At 33.3% G+C, this 20,040-nt stretch overlaps 1 protein-coding gene across 1 annotated transcript; it reads right to left on the reverse strand.

Annotated features, from left to right (window-relative positions):
- Positions 1 to 5,238: 5,238 nt before the first annotated feature.
- Positions 5,239 to 16,932, reverse strand: LOC6649418 (dopamine receptor 2). The gene is made up of 6 exons (XM_023179739.2): positions 16,876 to 16,932; positions 10,287 to 11,155; positions 9,039 to 9,141; positions 8,728 to 8,853; positions 8,452 to 8,635; positions 5,239 to 7,070 (listed from the first exon to the last, which is right to left on the reverse strand). The coding sequence occupies exons 2-6, from the start codon at positions 10,885 to 10,887 to the stop codon at positions 6,129 to 6,131; spliced, it is 1,956 nt and encodes a 651-aa protein (XP_023035507.2). The 5' UTR covers positions 10,888 to 11,155; positions 16,876 to 16,932; the 3' UTR covers positions 5,239 to 6,128.
- Positions 16,933 to 20,040: the final 3,108 nt, after the last annotated feature.

Raw genomic sequence — 20,040 nt, forward strand, 5'->3', positions numbered from 1 at the left:
TTTTCAGTCCTGTCTCCTAAAAATTCAGGCTTAAAATTCTATGAAAATCAAAAGTTTCTTTTCTTTAGGGTTAAAATGGGTATTTTGGACCACTGTTCGACTTTTCGAACAGCAAGTTTTGTATGTTTTCAAAGATTCTGTATTTTATTTGACTATATTTCAATCAAAGGGAACTATATAGTTAGTTCCACAAAAATTACATTGAATAAACCTTCAAATCCATTTTTTTAACCGATTTTATTTCAAACTAAAACAGGCAGAATGTTTTATTTTTTAAAAAAGTCATTTTGCAACTTAAAATAAGCCTGGTCCAAAATGGGTTAAACTAAAATATCCTTTATCAGTCATATTAAGGCTTAAAATTTAACAAATATTAAGAGATTCTAAAAATTCTTAAAAACTTACCTCTAATTTCATTTAAATCTAGTCTTTTACTAAAGGAAGTAGTACCCTAAGTACTGAGCCAGATTAATGAAATTTGCTAAATTATTATGCATATTTGATCTGTTCGAGTTGTTTTGAGTTGTATTGTTAGTTTAACAATAAATCCAACTATAATCTTTCCATCAAGTGTTAAAATAAAGGCAAATCATTTAATGATATCCCTTAAAAAAATAGATTCATTGAATTAATCATTTATTCACACAATATTAACATACTAATTTGTTTCAGTGAGCATTAAGATAATAAGATTAAAATTTCTATTATTGCTAGACAACTTTCTAGGGTATATCATAGTCGTATTTAGAACTCAATTACCTAAGCTATATTCTGTTCTGCAGTTAATACATGGGTTGGCAAAAAAAAATTATTACGCTTCAGGCAATCGCTTAACGTATGTAAGTAGGACCCTCAAATAAATACAAACGAAATGTCTCCCCAATATGTATTACCTTTTCAGGACCAAAATGTTCCGCACGACCATACCTATGCAATTGACTATATATTTGTCTGTATCCTAAACAACACAACAACAACAACAACAAAAAAAGGACAAGAACAGCAAAAAAAAAAAAAAGAGAAAAGAACTTCCCAAAACAACTGCCAAAGACAAATGTTTTGTAAATGTTTCGGCATTAACTTTTCTTTTATATATTTTTTCCTCTCAATTTTTGCGTGCGGGTTTCGTTGTTGTTGCTTTTCTTGTTTATTCGAGTTTTCCGGCTCTTAATTTGAATACAGTATATAGACATATATGTATATTCACATGTGTTTGTGACACATACATATATGTATTGGTAGGTATATATGTACATACTTACTTTTTTTTGTTTGGGTGATTTTATTTTGCCTTTGTTTAAGACCTCAACCCATTGTTGTAGCAATTTTTGGGCTGAGAGAGGACACTGCTTGAAATATTCATTCATTTACAGTTTGACACCTGACTAAGGCTCATAAATACATACGTGAATGCTACATATATAAAGAGTGGGCATGAAAAGTTTTGTCCTCTTGTAAAACTAGCTGGTTTGAAGTTTTCATCCACACACACTCACACACACACACAGAGAGAAGTAGAGACAAGTATCTACATATTCAATTTCATTTTTATTTTACTGTGCGGAAGGAAGACCACGCATTTATCATCAATCGAAAGCATCTCTTCATCATACAGCATTTTGCACATATTTTTGTATGTATTTCGTTTCCGTATGCTACCTACAAATTACACTGGGCGAAAATGAGAAATAAATCAAGCCGGCTAAGTTCGATTTAAATTTCAATAGGTCGTAATCTAACCAGATAAATCAAGGAAATGTATATACTTTATGAGTTTTGAAAGAACTATTATTATTTTGGCAACTTTAATATACCATTTCTAATGGTGCATGGTATATGGGTCAGCTTTTGCATATTTGAAACAATAGTTAATCAAAATCATCATAAAATTTCTGTATATACTTTCAAAATTCAAACATCTTATAACTTACCCATTGAAATTTGCTGAAATTTATATACATCAATTAAAAATCCACTTTTTTGAAATTTTATATATATATTTAATAGTCCAAGATGTGTGTTGAGAATTGTAAAACTTTCTAGTTGCCTTTACTTCTCTTCAGATTCTAGAATAGCTACAAATCTATTAAAAAACTATTTTCCTTTATTAAATTTTAAAAATATTTTTCAATTCTGTAATAATTTACTTCATTTTTGTAATTATAATGAGCATTAAAGACAATTTAAAGATAATACAACGAAGACTTCCCTGACTTTGACTCTAACATATATGTATGCCAACATTGCGTATACGTAATGTAGCCACCTTGGCTTCCTCAGCTCTTAGAGTAAAGTACTTCAATTTAGCTATTTATTAAGAGTTGTTTTTTGGAAATTTAAACAAATTTAACCATTTTTTGTTATCTTCATTTAATAAACAGTTGTAAATCTGCCAACATATAACAAATTTATGAATAATAAATGCTTAAAATCATTAATAAATTATAAAACCTAAACAATAAACTTAAATGACCACAAGAGCCGCAAAAAAAGGATAAGTTTTCACATTTACACAACACACTTTTTATTTTTTTTTTTAGTATATATAGACAAACATAAACAAAAATTAGTTTTGTGGAGAAAGGGAAGCATTTGGGTTAGTTTCATTTCGTATTTCTTTTTATTGTTTGTCCGTTTGTTCAAGCCTTTTTTATGTCACAGAAATTTAAGTACAATTTGTTTTAAGATTTATGCCAGGAGCTTTTATCCTTGTTCAGCAAAAAAATAAGTATAGATTTGATTTAAAGCAATTTTTTCAAAGGTAAGATCTAATGCTAAATCATTGAGGAAACTGTGGCTTAAGTTTAGTAGTCAGAGTTTAATTTTCTTTTTTTGATTTTTGTCAGTGTGGGATTGTGAAATGTATTATTTTGTATAATTTGAATATGCATGTGCTTAAATATGTGTGTTTGTGTGTGTCTATAATGTGTGCTTGGTTGCAAATTTAATTTTGAACTTGATCAATAATTTACATAACCAATAGAATTATTAAGTACTTACTTTGCAAAATTTCCTTGTGATATTCTGTGGATGGAAATCTCGACGAAATAACTTTTTTTCTCTTGGATTTTTACTTTTTTTACTCATCTATTTATTGTTTGAGAAATGTTGCACATACAGATTACATACATACATACACATAAAGATACGATTCATTAATGTTATGCATATATATATATAGATAGATTGTAATCTTTTTTGTTGGTTAAATTAAGTAGTAACTACTTGTCTTCTATATGTAACTACTAAGTACAGGCTAAGCAAATGCAATCTCATTGTTGTTGTTGTTGTTGAATGTTGGTTGGAAAAGTTTTTCCTTTTTACTATGCTCTTTTAGTTTGTGTCAATGTTTTACGTGTATTTTTGTTGTTTTTTTGTTGCTGTCTCTTGTTGTTCTTTTGTTTTCTCATTGTGATTTCATTTTATTTTATGCTAACATGTAAACTTGTTTATGTAAAACTTGTTTCTCTTAAATCCAACTTGCAACAGGACGAGAACTGGAAGCCACCATCAACAGGAGGAGGGTAGGAGGAGTTCGAGAAGCCGGATAAGGGAGAGACTGAAAGCGTCAGCCTAAAGTGACATGTGTGTTTATTTAGCTCTCAATATGGATCCTTAAAAATTTTTGTTTTTTAATGATATGACAAGTGGGTGTATACTGTGCGTGTGTGTGTGTGTGGGTGTTGTGAGATTTGGTAATTGTATGAGATTTTGCCTTTGTTATCTTTATTTTTTGTTTTTTAAAAATGCTGAAACAACAACACTGATACACATATACAATATAGCACTTAAAATTTTAAATGTAAATTGCTTATCGGCTTATTTAGCTCTTTTGGGGCATTAAGTTAATTTGTCTTTGTCTTATAATCTAAATCTAAACTGGCTACTAGTTCATTATTATATAGCTAAGCTTGATCATACAATTGGATAGCATTATTTTTGCTCATTTTTTTATAGTCTAGGAAAACTTGTTAGGAAAACTCATAGTGTTTCAATGGATTGACCTTGTTTATTAACTAAATCACAGTATGTTTTAACTGTATTTTATTTTTTTTTGGTATGCAAATTTAATATAAATTTAAAGCTTAAACTTTGATAGAACTTAAATTCGATATATGTTGTGGAAAGAATTGTTTTTTTTTGGTAATAAATAATTTAAGAAAATTAACAACGGCTAGCCGAAGTTTTAAATACCCTGACAGACTTACTTAAAGGTGTGCTTACTTTTACTTTTTTTGGTTGATTTCAAAAATGTTTATAATACTGAAAATAAAAATTATATAAATGGCAGTTTTATTTTCTGTTGGCTTTGCCTGACTTAAGTCAAAGTCAAGTATTGAACTAAAAAATACTGTAACTAAAGTCTCCCCCTCAGTCGATTAGCTAAGTGACATTGTTTCGTTTTTGTTTTTGTTTTTCTTTTCTGGTTTTTTTTTTTTTTTTGGTTCCCACACTATTCAGACGGCAGATAGACCGTGTGCCAAGTCAGCAAGTCGATATGTAGTAACATGTCCAAGTCCAGGTAAATATTTTATTGCCTCCTTCCTATGGAATAAAGTGCAATTTGGGTATAACATATAACTAAGTTGCTTCCATCCATCTAAACTGTCTATTTCATGGGGTTAGGTTGGTTCGAGTTGTCTTTATCCAAAAGCCATACACACACACACACACACACACAAATGTTGATACAGATGTAGATGTTGTATATGTATATGTATTCACATCCATTATATAATAGTAACGTGTGGCACCCACATTTTGCCAGTGCGCCGCCTGTGGAGCGGAAAAGTCGCGCGGAAATTACTAAATCGATACGTGTCGCCGTCATATATGAGATTTTTCTACAAGTTTCAAAAAAAAAAAATAAGGACTAGAGGTAGTCATCGTCCTTGTGTGTATATGCAATGCAATGCATACACATTTGAAACGCGACTAGACTATTCTTTTTCCACATACATATGCAATAAAATTGTTTATTTCTTAATTTTATTATCGCTCCATTAAGCTCATTAGGCTTTCAGTTTGAAGTTTAATAAATTAAGAATTAACCCCCACAAAAAACAAAGAGAAATTCATCTACTAAATTTATAATTGTATCTACTTTTATACATTTTTCTCCCTATTTTAGAAATGCTTTTCTATATCTTGTTTGCTTTGAGAATAATAAATCATGAAAAGTCGAAAATATAGAAAAGAATTCTGAATTTAGTTCTTTTGTAGGAAAATGTATCATAATGTTTGACTTTTTAATTTTTTTAAATTTTTTTAAGGTATTTTTTTTGAAACTGTTCAACACTTAACACATTGTTAAGATTTTTCCTACTTCCATCAGCTGCAAATACTTTGCTTTTAAAATGATAAATTTAGGGAAATTCAACAAAACTAAAGAAAGAAATTCTCTTGTGTATAATTTCAATCAAAGGGTATAAAATATTAGTACCTGAAACAGCTACAAAATAATTTTGAATTTCAATTTGTGTTTATATATTTCAATCGACTACTTCAACTCCTTTTTTTCACCAATAATACTGATTCCTTGGATAGACATGGCGAAAGGTTTTAATTCATTTGCTTTTGCTTGGGTTACTCTCTTTATTCACATAGTTAATATACCCTTTTGCAAAACGAGAGGGTATAAATATGTGTATGCCTTTGCTGGCATGTATAATGCCAAAAGACAAATCGAGTGGGAGAAGTCATTAGATTCTTTAACAAAGAGAAACAGTCAGAGGGAGCAAAGAGAGCAAGAACAAAGAAAAAAGAAAGGGAAAAAGCTAAATGTCAAATTGTAAAATGATTAGCCGCTTGTTGGCAAGCCCAAAGAATGGAAACCAAACCCTAATAATAAAAAAAAAAAAACAAAACAAAACAAAAGAGATATATAGGCAAAATTACATACGGAAAGTAATGTATCTATGTACATGCGATGTCTGTCTGTCTGTCAGGTTGAAAGACTTACGGTGCAATTAACCACACCTAGCTAAGGGAACTACGGCGTCATTGACTAGGTCGCTTAAAGTTAATGATTAAGTTAATAATATGTTCATTTTTATAGTTCATATGAATGTCTATCCAGTGGGTGGATGGATGGGTTGGAGTTGGAGTTGGGCGAAATTGAATCCTTTTTATCGCCTTATGGACATGGTGTTGGTGGGGAACTGCGGCTTTTGGGCGGCACTGAAAAACCGCTTGCAGGTCAAACGCCAAAAGGCAGCACGAAAATCAACACTGTAAAAGGCGTAGATAAACGGATTGATGGCACTGTTGAACCAACCCAGCCAGGTGAGTGCCTTTGCCAGCATGCGGCTGACTTGATGCTCGGCCAGAAATGGCGTGATGAGATAGTAAATGAAAAACGGCAGCCAACAGGCTATAAAGCCGCCAACAACAATGCTCAGTGTCTGTGTCGTTTTGTTTTCCTTCTTCAATGATGTAATACGATTCGATAGAGATTTGCTATTGGTGTTCGATGCAGCGGCGCTTGTGGTTTGACCTCCTCCTTGCAAATGCTGATGATGATGATGATGATGATGCTGATGCTGATGATGAAGTTGTAAATGTTGGCTACGCCGATCACCCTGCTGCTGCTGGGAGGCACTTGCAGCTCCAACTCCAAGGTGAGAGTGCCGAAAGCTGGGCGTACGCGGTTGCTGTTGCGGCTGCCATTGTGCATCCAATAGACTGCTGCCCGGACCTATGCCACTTGTCATTGTGGTAATGGTTGTTGAAGTGGTCGATGTGCGCTTTAGCGAGGAGGGTCGAGTCAACTCGTAGCTATTTCTTCCACCAACACTATGAGTGGACGATGGCAATGCCAACAGCGACTGACAATGGGCATTAATGCCACCTGCTGATGCTGCTCCTCCACCGCCTCCTCCTCCACCTCCTCCAGCAGCTGCTGCCACACCCACTTCGCTATCGCTTAGCATAATATCATGCAATTCCTTGGCAATGGACTGGTTGGAGAACGTACGTGCCGCATTCATATGCTTGTGCTTTTGCCCGGAGCTATGCTCCTGCTCCGAAAACTCATTCTCAACATCGGCTGCAGTATAACGTTTAAATTTCTGCAAAAATGAATGAATTCAAGTCAACAAAGGGCGGAAAATTAAAGCCATATACATTTAATAAGCTGAAATGTCTGCTTGGGATTTGCCTCACTTAACTTTGAATTATATAAATGAAAATTTTTTGTACTTTTCTACATTTTCCTTTTCCTCAACTGCATCCTGTTATTGTTTTCTCTTACTTTTTCAGTGAGTTATTTATTTTTTTTGGCTCAAAAACCTGCAATACTCAAAGTTGTTTGTTTTCTTTTTTTCCTTTTTTTTTTTTGGTAAAACAACTTCTTCTTGTTACCTTCATGAGATGAGATGGAACGACGTAATTGGAGATAAAGGAGTAATTGAGGATACTGTAATTGAATGGTCTGTTCGTTTCTCTTTTTTTCTCTCTCCTCCAAAAATGACTTACGAAAACGCACCAGGGAGTCTTAAATGGTATAAATTCTCAGAAGAGAGAACGAATTAAGCGAAGGTGATGTTAAGGATTTACTTAATCACAAAGTCATAGAAGGAAGCAACTTGGAAAAAGAAACCAATTTCAGTACTTTGACTTATGTATGCTTAGGTTATTGACCCTTAACAAAATTTCAATTTACTGCCTAGAGAATAACTACTTAAAGACTTACAGGACATAGTTATTATGTTAAGTAGGCTATTTAATCCTTATTCAATTTATATTTTACAATTGTTAATGAATTTGTTTAATCTCTTTATGCCTTTTATATTAATCAATCCATCTAGAAATGAGTCATTTAGAAAATTTACCCCCAAGAATGCAATGTGATTCTTTTTATTTTTCTTCTTTAAAAACTCTATAAAACTTTTCAATTAAATTCTTTAGGGCTCTAAAATCTAAACTTGTTGACTGTATTTTGCTTCCACTGGTATTTATCTCATTTGGCAATCTATTTTGGCTAACGAAAGAATATTTTAGGGGGTCTGAAAAACTTCTTGTATAGAGTTTTTTTTTATTGGTTCTACTTTACCTACAATATGAGCTCATTTAGGTTTGTGTTATAGTGTTACTTGCGCCTTCATATCTCCAAGGAAGTTTTGTAATATTAAAATTGGCCATTCTGGGTTATGCAGTGGGCCAAAAAAATATTTAGCATTCGTGGCTAGTTGCATTTGCCATGGAGTGCAAGTACATATGTATGTAATTCTAAGGGAAGTTTTACTTTAGCACAAACTAAATCTGTGTAAGCCACCAACAGGCCACAAGCGGTATGGGAATTATGGATGAACGTGTGCGACGTGAGCCTGGCCCACATGGCGTATGCACAATGCTACTGAAAAGTTTATGCATTTTACTGCTGCTGCTGCTGCTGCTGCAGCTAGTGCTTTTAGTATTTAATGTTGTTGTTGTAGTTTTCTTTTGGCTTACCTTGTTGTGAACACTTATATCGGTCATATTGTCGTGCCTCGATGCAATAACACATGAAATTCGAGCATATACATAAATCATGACTGCCATTGGTATAAAGAATGAGCCCATTGCAGAGAAGATTACATAGCCTTCATTTTGATTATATCGGCATTCTCTTAAATCTCGTCGTCCTGGCTCATACCTGAAGAGAAAGAGAGAGAGAGAGCAAGGAGGTTCATTTCGCTTGTAATGACCCAAAATGAAAATCATATTTTTATTTGGACATCTACTTACCAACCAAGCATCGGTGGACATGTTATGGCCAAGGCTAACAGCCAAACGATTAGTATCATGATTAAGGCTAAGCGTTTCGACCGACGTTTACGTGAGTACGTTAGCGGCCTGGTCACAGCGAGGTATCTAAAACAAAAGCAAAAAAGCAAAAAATGAAAACACGACCATGACATAAAACCAACCAAGCCAACCAAACACAAGAAATATGTATGGTGATTTTGAAGCCTTTTAACTTTAACGACAGAGATTAAAAAAAAAAAAAACATGGCAACCAGAAAAGGAGCAAAAAAAAATGTAAATTTCCTTCTTACCTGTCAACGCTGATGGCACATAAACTCAGAATGGAGGCCGTGCAAAGGAGCACATCAAGGGATATCCAAATATCGCAAAGGACCCAGCCTAACTGCCAGGAACCTGTAAAAAACATAGGGGACAAGAATCACACCATCAAGAATGAAAAAAGAAAAAGAGAAAAACAACAACAAGTTGAAATTGTTAAAATTAGAAATTCTGGCAAGTTAACTTAAAATTCTAGACCAGAGCCAATTTAATTAGCAACAGTTTTAAGCTTGAGCAACATCACCCAGAGGTTGGGTGGGTGCTGGGTGGGTGGTGATGGGATGGCTTGCTCTTTAGCATTGAGCCATTTGCTCTGTTCCCATTCTCTCCCTCTCTCTCCCTCTCATTCTCTACTTCATTCTCAATTTTTTTGCCCAGTAAATAATCTACAGAAATGCCAACGAGTGCTGTTTATACACATAAGCGTCGTTAGTGGTTTACTTTTTAAGTTGTTTGGCTTGGTCCTTTGGCCTTTTTCTACTGTTGGTCCACCCCCATCTCCAATGGTCTCTCTCCCTCTGCCTACTTTAAAATGTGTGTGTTGACTTTTCAAGTGTAGGTACCCTCCCCCCCACTCACTCGTTGAACCCTTCTCATTCTCTATTGTATGCACATTGGGGGTTTGTCAAGTGATTAATATATATAGTTTTTTATTTCTTGTTGTTTTTAATCAAGTACCTACCTCAACTCAACTTTGCCTACTTTAAATGTTAGAGAGAATGCTCTATATAGAGATTGCCCAGTTGGTCCTGATTGTAGGGACCCTCTCTCCCTCCCTCCCTCTCCCTCTCTCTCTCTTTTTAAAAGTTATAACAATGTTTATTTGGGTGCTCCGCCAGTGGGCAACTGGCACCTGCAGCTTTCAAATAATTTGTTGAAATATTTAAGTGAACTTGTTGGAATTTTTTCTGTTGCCGTTTACATAAAAGTGGAAAAACAAAATGAAAGAGAAATTCCAGTACCCATAAATCCATGATAAGTAGCACAGAGGCAACATAAATCTCTGTGTGTGTGGGTGTGTGGGTGTCTGACCCCCACTGTCCCATCTAAGAGAGAGAGAGAGAGTGAGGGACAGAGTAACCTTTATCAACAATTTGATTCGTCTTTTAAGTAGTAGATGCTTTCATATTCCAGAAATTCTTTTTTGAGGGGTTTTATTTTTTTTGCTTTTGCCTACTTTTGCCCTGGGATTTAAGCCCACAAGTCTCTCGCACACTTACCAATCAAATGGACTGCCACTGCCGGTGGCATAACGAATATTCCCACAAGTAAATCGGCCACCGCCAAGCTCATCACAAAACAATTGGTTATCGTACGGAGTCGCCGTGTGGTTAATATGGCCAATATGACAAGCGTATTGCCAATTACGGTTAGGACTATGAATGTGGAGAATACCGTAATCAGGCATATGCCCTGCCATGATAATATGAGATCATAGAAATGTGACCATTCGGCGGCAGCTGCCGATTCATTGTAGTAGGTGAAACTGGTTGAATCCGGTTGTATAATATCATTGAAATCCAAGTTTTGTGTGACATTTGACCCCAATTGCAGGCCCGTTGACAATTGTGTATCACTTGATACATTTAAAGTGCTTGTTGTTACTGCCAATGATGATGAAGACGATGCTGATGAAGATGATGATGATGATGTTGTTGCCGGCAACAAGGCACGATTAACAGTGCCATTGAAATCCTCATAAACTATGGAGATGTTCTCGTGCAGGCCTATACCACCTCCAGTGGCAAGAGATGATGCAGCCACATACATTAGGGATGGATAAATGGCGCTTAAATTATTCAACTGCAAGTTGACAGCCATGAAGGAGCACCAGGAGCAGCAGCAGCAGCAGCAATAGAATCAGGAACACGTTGTCGTCAATGGTCGTCGTAGTCGTATACGAGTGCTTTTGGCTGGATTACTACATTATTACCTTTAAGCCATGTGGCCAAAGGCAATTTCCAGATACAGCTGCGTGAGTCTATGCCAAATTGCAGACTTAACTACGCCATCAAATTTTAAAAGCACCAAAGTTGTCATCTTTTCCCACGAATAGTTTTCTCTTTCTGTCTTGGCCGTTAGATTTCAACTGCAATTATAAAAAGGCAAAAATAAAAAGTCAATCAATTAGTCATTAACCCAAATACAACACAGTTTTTGCAGATTTATTATTTATAAGACAAAAAAAAAGAAAGACAGCACTAAACTAAAGTAAGGGCAAGTTAGCAATATTTTATTTCTAGATTTGCATTTCAAGCAAACTTTTAACTCTTAAGCCAAATTCCTTGGCTCCTCTTTCTTCCATTCATTTTCATAATTGTCATCCTTGACTTCGACTTCATTAATCATTTAGGAAACTACTTAAATGTTAAGTTTGATTTCAAAATGTGCTTAAGTTTTTAGGAATTTAATATGCCTCAATTAGGATGTTTAGCTACTTGTACAAATAATTCATTTCAATTCAATGGATGCTTTATTTTCAACATATTTCGTTAAAGCTATTACTTTTAAGTTTATCAAATAATACTATTTCGGGGTAATTAGAAAGAAAGATAGTCAAAAATTGAAGTTTTTAACTAAAATGACACCTAAAGTTGTAGTTTCTCGAGTAAAAAAAAAAAAAAAAAATGACATAGACAGTGTTTCAACCAAATAAACAAATCAAATTTGAGGCCAAAAGTTTTCATTATTTTTCCTACCCCACATTATGAACAAAAATTCTAAATCGGTCAATGCCAAAATTCTCCTATAGTTTTAAGACTTTTATACTGAATTTTGGATTATTCGTTTTTTTTTTATCAATTTGTCATCAGTCATTTGTCTTAAGACAAAGTTTTCCTAATTTTTATATAATTTTGCTTAAAAATATATCAAGTTTTAAGAAAGACATGACTTAGAATTAATTTTTATGAGAGAACAAATGTAAATTGTCAATTTAAGAAACTTTTTTATTGGATTATTCCTTTTCCGATTCAAAATTTGCATCAAAAGTCATGAAAAAAGGTGACAAAAATCACATAAAATAGGAATTTAAGATTTAAAAATCATTGTCCACTGTATATTCAATTCAATTCAATTTTATTTCACGCTTTGTTATAAATACAGATTGTTTGTGAATGGTATCTTACAATATTTTAAGAGTTTAGATTATGAACTAGTCCACTGTATATTAATATATTCTTGACTCTTTTTAGTTTACCACACCTGCCGCCAAAAGTCTGCCCTAGACAAACTGAAACGTTTCGATTGCTGATAATAAATCGAGACCAAAAATGCAGCATTTCTTAGTTTATTTCTAACCCTTCGTATGTCTGTAGGAAGGGCATAACAAATCCAACAACAGACCTTCACTTCAGACAGATGGAATTAGATTTTAGAAAACTATTTTGAAAGTTCAAACTGCACCAAGGCTCTTTTTATTTTCTGTTTATTCCTTTGGCATAAAGTCCAAAGCTTTAGAACACTTATGAAACTTGCCATAATTGAAAGAAGAAACATATGTTACATTTACCCCTTTTGCCACTTCTTAACGCCTTTATCTTGCAAGGCCAAGGTTGACTTTGGTTTCAACTTCAATTTGTTTGCAATCTTATATATATATAAGGCAGATAAAGCCAACAGTTAAACACAGAACTTTAAACAAATGTAGTTTCAGTTGTCAAATAAATACACTTATTATGACACTAGTTAGTTGATGTATGTAAATTGATTTTCTGCTCCATTGAATACATAAAATGTAATGTAAGATTATGGGCACAAATTGTTAGTTAGTTTAATATGCAACTACATTTAGTTGGGCTTACCAACTGCCTGCCTGACAATGCTGACTGGTTAACTGACTGAACTCAACTGAACTGAACTGAACTGAACAGAAAATGTATTTGAGAGAGAGTGAGAGTGAGAGGGAAACCACAGACCGCATGGCAAGGGCTAAAGCTTCGACATTTCTTGGCATTTCTGTTGACAATAATTTGGCATTAAGTATTATTTATTTAGCCTCTGATAGTGCGAACTGTATGTGTATATTTACTGTGCTGGCTGCAGATTGTGATTGCGTTTTTGTATACACACACACACACACACACATTTCTGTGTGTAGGTGCGATAACCAAATTAAAACTGATATCACGATAGACAAGGTGGCGGGTGAGCCATACATAATATAAACATATATGTATAAAGTTTATGCCTAACGGTTATAGTTCTCAAATGCCGCCAAGAAACCCTTTTAAGTTTTAGTAGCACCCCAAGTAGATGATAGGTAGTACCCTTTGTTTTATATAAGACTTATGTGTGTGTGTGTGTTTGTGTGTACATAAATCAAAAGGTTATAAATCGGCTTATCGCTCACATGATAAAAATCAAAAGAGATTTCCACCTACCTAATACGAAAACCCGTTTCATTCAGGGGAAAATTTGTAGTTTCTAATGGAAAATATTCGTCGGACAATTGTTTGACACTTTGGGCCCTCTCAGAGCGTTTTGTGGCCCATATGGATTGTTAATGTGTCAGCAGCACATTCGATAACATAAAAATATGTGCGAATTCTTGTGACTTAATTAATTGGTTTTATAGATATTTCAAGTATGCAATTGAAGTCATTAAAAATCGTGTACATTGTTTTGTTTAAAAATAGATTTATGAACTCATTGCCACAATTTCTAGCAGAAGCGACTGGCGTTCTGGCAATTGTTAATAAAAATATTAATCGAGAGTTCGCGAACCTCTCACAAATGTTGGCCATGACCGAGATAAGCCAACAAAAAGTCATTTGGCACGTGGTCTTTATGGTGGAGAGATATGTAAAGTACCTTCACATTTAAAGAGTTTGCAGATTATTGTTCCATCCTTTATGGTTTTGGCTGGCAATGAGAAAACTTTTTCCTCGTTCACACACACGTCCACACACACATTCGCATATGAAATAACACAAATGGAAATAGTCTGAACTGATACAATTTGGCTTTAAGACTCTTCAATTTGCCATACAACATGCAATTACAAGTGAAACAAGTTAACAACAATTGGGCAAAAGAACAAAATGAAAGAAACCTGATTGAAAGGAGCTTAATTAAAGAAGAATGTTGATGGAATGTAGTTTGAAAATGGCAAGAGCAAAGTTTTTTCTCTTTCTCTTTCTCTTCCTTTTTCTGTTTCATTAGACGCATTTAGAGACAAGTTGACTTGGAAAATGCAATTGTTTGGTTTAATGGTCAATTATGTATACAAAAATAAACTTTACTCATTTATCTGTTGTTTATTTAAATAATATTAGTCGCCTTTTCTTTGTTTTTCAATCAATTTTCCTCTTGTTTTGCTTTCCATTTTGCAATTTCAGTTTAATGTTACTCTGCAGCTTTGTAATTAAAATACTTAAGAAAGCTAAAGATTGAGTATTTAATGTTTATTGAAAATGAACATAAAATGAAGATAATTTTATCAGTTTTAAGAAAGATCTTTTAGCTGCTTTGTGTTGAGTTTTAAATGAAAGTAATTTCATTTTAAGAGCCTTGAAAATGTGTTTAATTATTTTCACAATTTAAAGTTCAATTTCTTAGAAATGTATTTAAGCCATCAAGTAAGTAAATGAATCTCATGAATTGAATTATTTGAAAATCTAAAATTCTATATTTTTGATAAATTTTCTTAAAAATAACTTTCATTGATGCATTTTGATTGGATAGATTAACTGTTAGTGGAATTTATCTTTGATCTTGCCGAAAACCAATCGAACGATTCATTGCATTCATTTTAATTAGAGAATGGTTGAATAACTTTATGAATTTGAAAAGTTAACTCAACAACAACAAAAAAGGTGAATTTGTTTTGGCACATGAAATGTTTATGAACGTTCATCATGATATATGATTGTCTATAGTTCTTTTCCCTTAAACTTCATTCAAACTTATTTTCAAGGGTATAATTAATCAAATATTTGTGCGTTCTTTTTCTTTTCTTAGGGTCGAAATTTGGTGGGGGCATTGAATGATATGTATTTCTATTTGCTTTGCTGTCCATGTTGGATTTATTTCACACTAAAAGTTCAATAGCTTATCATCGGCCATAAATAAACAATTGAAAATACTTATATGTACATCTTTATCTTTGTCTGTGTATATATGTATATATTTGATACATAAATTGAAATATGTATGTAGATATTTCTTATGTGCTGGTTTGCTGGTCAATGCAAAAATTTTTAAAGATTTTGCCAGCTGTCGACCTTCACCTTATTCTTATTAATTGACCAGACATTCTACATCGCTTTAGACATTTAAATTTTCCAAGAGTTTTACAAGTTTTTCTCTTCCTTCCGCACGCTCAATTCAAGCGAAAATACTTTAGTCAGCGGCAACACTTTTGGTTTACATAAGTGGAATTTTTACTGCATAGCATTTTATTTTTTTACACCTACATAACAAACGGAATGGTGCAGCAGTAGCCACACTTGAAGAAAATTTACTTAACGTATTTAAAATGGAAGTGGAACAAAGCCACATATAACAGGGAAAGGATAAGGAAGCTTTTATAAGAAACAAGTTTAATGAATTGATGGGAAAAGCTGAACAAGTTGAGTTTGTTCTAAGAATTTAGGCCAACAATTATGTTTCTAAATCACAGCGAAAGCATTTGAACATGTTTAAGAGTAACATTAAAAAGCTATGAAACAAAATTGGCAGTAAAAAAGTTAATTTCTTTTACAAGTTCTTAAAGTTGTAATCAAGACCTTAAGCTGGACAAACTGAAGAAACTCTTTCAACTTATTGCCACTAGGTATAGAAAAGAAAGTGAAAAGAATCTGCCATTTAAACGATTAAAAAGAAACCAATAGAAATAAGATACCTATAAGATACCTTTAATATACACTAAAACAACACACATAACATTACAAAACCAACACCTTTTGTTTCTTGAAACAACTCTCAAAATATTTGACATTTCTGTATACATATATATTCCTCTTAACTCTTGAATACAAAAGTGATCGTCTTTTTCTCCTAGTGCACTTAAACAACTTGAGTTATGCAAAATGAGAAAAAATGAAAGGAAAAGCAAATTGTGGAATTCTATTTATCATATTTATTCCACCACCACTCACCCCCTACTTCCCTCCCTCCCTACCTCCCTCCCTCCCTATCCACCAACATCAAGCTGACATTGTTTGCCTAAGCATTTTGCTAGACTCTGTGGTATACATGACGTATGCGTAATATGCAAAGCAAATGTAATGCATTTCCAAATATTCGCATGAATTTGTTTTCTTTTGAATACGCGTTATGTGTCTTGGAATGTATTTTTAGTCCTTTTGTTTGGCTTTTTTTTTGTGGGTGTATCAATAAGTGTTCTCATACAGACACACACTCACATATCTGAGTTTTATACCCACTTACTAAGTTATGAATAAGTTTTTTCTGTCTTTTTTTGTGTTTTTGTTGGTTTCTTGATGTTTTTATAGTACTCAGTAGACCACCCAGAGTCATCATCATAAGAAGAGACCACGACCACGACGATGACGACGACTTAGACGGAGACGGAGGCGACGATGAAGCCACAGGACATATTTATTTATGGGCATTATAAAACTTCTGACATCTTAGTTTACCACCCGCTTTCCTTTTGTTTTGTCGCCTTCGTTTCGGTTTTCCTTTGCTCTAAGTTAAGTGCTTATCATACTTACATAATTTACGAGTATTTGCGATCCAACTATGCAAATTAGTATTGTTATTCTAACTAATGTAAATTAATATTAAGTGTTCGAGGGGGGCTGCTGGAGGCAGCCGCAAAGGCAAAGGAATATGTGTACTTACAAGTCGTGGGAGAATACGGGAAACCAAGCTAAGCTAAACAATTTATAATTAGGACCACTCACAGCACTAAAAATAAATATTTTCGGGGAAATTAATTTCCTTTTTTTTTTTTTTTGTTGCTTCTGTTTTGGTTTTAATGAATGTCGATAAGAAATTTTGGGCGATTAATTTATACCATTTATTTTTTTGTTTGTCAATTATTCATACGTTTCGAAAAATTTATCAGTTAATGCATTTTCATTTAATATACTCGATAAATTAATCCATCGACCTCACACACTCACATAATCGTAGTCAACTGATCAATCATATTTTATGTAGATTCGAATTTACTAGCACTTCATGAGCACCCACACATTGTTGTATTTCCGTTTTGCCAATCAAAATCAAAGAACGAATTTGCCAAACGACGTCAACGAAACGATTCGATTCGATACGATACGAATCGACAAATCCGTAGACACAATGGAAAGTATTTTTTTCGACACGGATCCGGACAACCGTTTCGCTTGAGTGTTTCAGTGGAACTGGCGTTTGGCGTTTTGCATTGCCGCACGCATTGAGACACAACCATAACACAGACACAACACACACACGAGTGTTTCATGTCTCCGTCTCGGTTCTGTCCTATCCCAGCCAGTCAGCCAGCCAGCTAGCCAACCAACCAGCCAGCCAGCATAGGTATTCCTATGAAATGTGGAATCCAAGTTGCCCGCCGTTTGCTAATTTCAAAATCAGATGCCAGTTAATCCTTTTTCGTGATGATAAAATATATTTAAACAATTCCACCATTCTTTTCAACAAATTCCCAGAATAATATTTAATTAAAGCTTGTGATAAGCCTAAAAAATTGTCTCGTCTAGCATATCATAATGGATAATGCCAGGTACGAGTTGTTCCAAATGTGCGTAAACACCAAAATTACTATGAAAACCTAAATTAAGACTGTTTTTTATGACAATCTTATAAAGCCCCCTCAAAATATACACACACACACACATGGCTTTTGACTATTTGTTTACACTTACAAATGGGATATAAATGCAAAAATTTGTTTGCTCTTTTTATAACCTGCAGACACACGTTCACATCTTTCTATATAACATTTTGCAAATAAACACTAATACTACTCAAACTACAACAACAACACACGTAATACGTAATATAATGAATATAATATTATACTATGAATACGAGTAATATAATAATGAGTAAAGTCAACAGCTGGTTGTTGTATTTGATTAAGATCCATAGCTCTAATGGATTCCACAGTTAAATTCTAACAAGACATGCGCAGTCGAAGACATCAAAGGGAACCAAGTGGAAATGGCACACAATTATTCAAATTGACTGAATGAAGAGTAAATTTAGTTGCGCCAATGAAACTAATTATACGGTCAATAAGTTAGTTTAAGCAAATATTCTAAAAGAAATTCCTTTGGTATTTAAAATGCTTTCTAATACAGGAGAGTGGCAAAAATAATGTAACTAATTTCATATTTATATTCATTACAAGTAAAAGATGTCTAAAATGATGGAAAATCTACTCAAGAGCTTATAGTAGATAAGTATCTGACAAGTAAGATAAGTATTTGTGTCTGTAAGATCGATTTTTCTGTGAATTCTTTAATGAAGTCGTCAATAAAACGAGATCTAAGAAAATCTAGGAGTAAAACGATCTGAAAAATTAATCGAATTAATATAAATGCTCAATATAGACTAAAATATTTCCTGTCGTGTCTTATTGATTATAAAAACTATAAAAAATCATCACATTTGACCCAATTCCGAATATAAGAATCTATATAATCTATAATAAGAAAATTCTACTCCAAAATAGTCAACCTCTTAAATTGGAAAAATATTGAAATTTCCCAGACTTATTTTCCGTTTTGATTGATTTATTTAAAAACTTTGCTCTATTATTATGAACAATATAGATGAAAGTATCATGCCTTATTGATTATTAAAAACTATAAATGAACATTACATTTGACCCAATTCCGCATATAATAATCTGGCGATCATGAAAAGGCCACTCCAAAATAGTGTAGTAATATTTGTGTATCCCTAATGATAAACTCCAATAACACCCATTGTGCAATACATAGATCTTAAGATAAGGATAAGCTCTCTCTCACAAAGAGAGAGATAATCTTGAACCACGCGATAAATCATATAAAGAGACATTCTTTGAGTGACAATTGAAGTGCACAGACGTATTAACTCTCCTTCATAAAATGGTTAACCTCTTAAATTGGAAAAATATCGAAATTTCCCAGACTTTTAATTTATTTATTTCAAAACTTTGCTTTATTATTATGCATAATATACTTAGACTAAAGTATATCCTGCCATGGCTCATTGATTATTAGAAACTATAAAATATCATGAGCTTTAGTTCAAATTCTATGTCCGATAATCTGAATATGGAGAAAACATTCCCCACAAAACAAAAACAAAACTTTTGAATTGGTGAAATTTTGATAACCAAAACCAGTTTTACCATTTTAATTATACATAGTTCTCAAAAAGTTGCTTTACAATCACGTATACGCCACGTTGCCATATGTGAACAATCATATGTAGTTGCCAAATTAGATTTACAATTACATTATTATGGGTTTTATTTAAATGACTTTGACTTTTTGCTAAAACTTTTCTCGAAATTGACCAAAAATTTAAATATTTATAGATTACATTTTATATTTTAAAACAACTTCAAAGTAACCTTTGCGGTTCATTTGGTGCTTTTAAATAGATTGTCTGTTGACCCATTCATTGCAAAAACAACTTCATCATTTGGCTTTGATTTAACATTTTTGTTGTAGCTACTCTATTGTGGCTAACACTTAGACTGATTAAATGGGCAAAATTCTCTACAGGTCGGACACCTTTCCGTTTCGTTTCGTGACTAGCAAAATGAAAGAACCCAAAAAAAGAACAAAAATATTCCTTACTCAACTGCAAGTCAGAACAAGAGCTTGGTATTTATGCAAAATTCCAAGAAGCTAAATGCAAAAGGAGAATGTTTTGCATTGTTAAGCAATCCTTTGACCTCAATCTACAATCATTTTGGGCAAAATCTTTGAAACGCAATTGAATTAATAATATAGTCTAAGATATGCACTGCCAAATATAATCTCAGCATTAAGATTGCTTCAA

This window comes from Drosophila willistoni, chromosome 3R (assembly GCF_018902025.1).
Source record: "Drosophila willistoni isolate 14030-0811.24 chromosome 3R, UCI_dwil_1.1, whole genome shotgun sequence".
Taxonomy (NCBI): domain Eukaryota; kingdom Metazoa; phylum Arthropoda; class Insecta; order Diptera; family Drosophilidae; genus Drosophila; species Drosophila willistoni.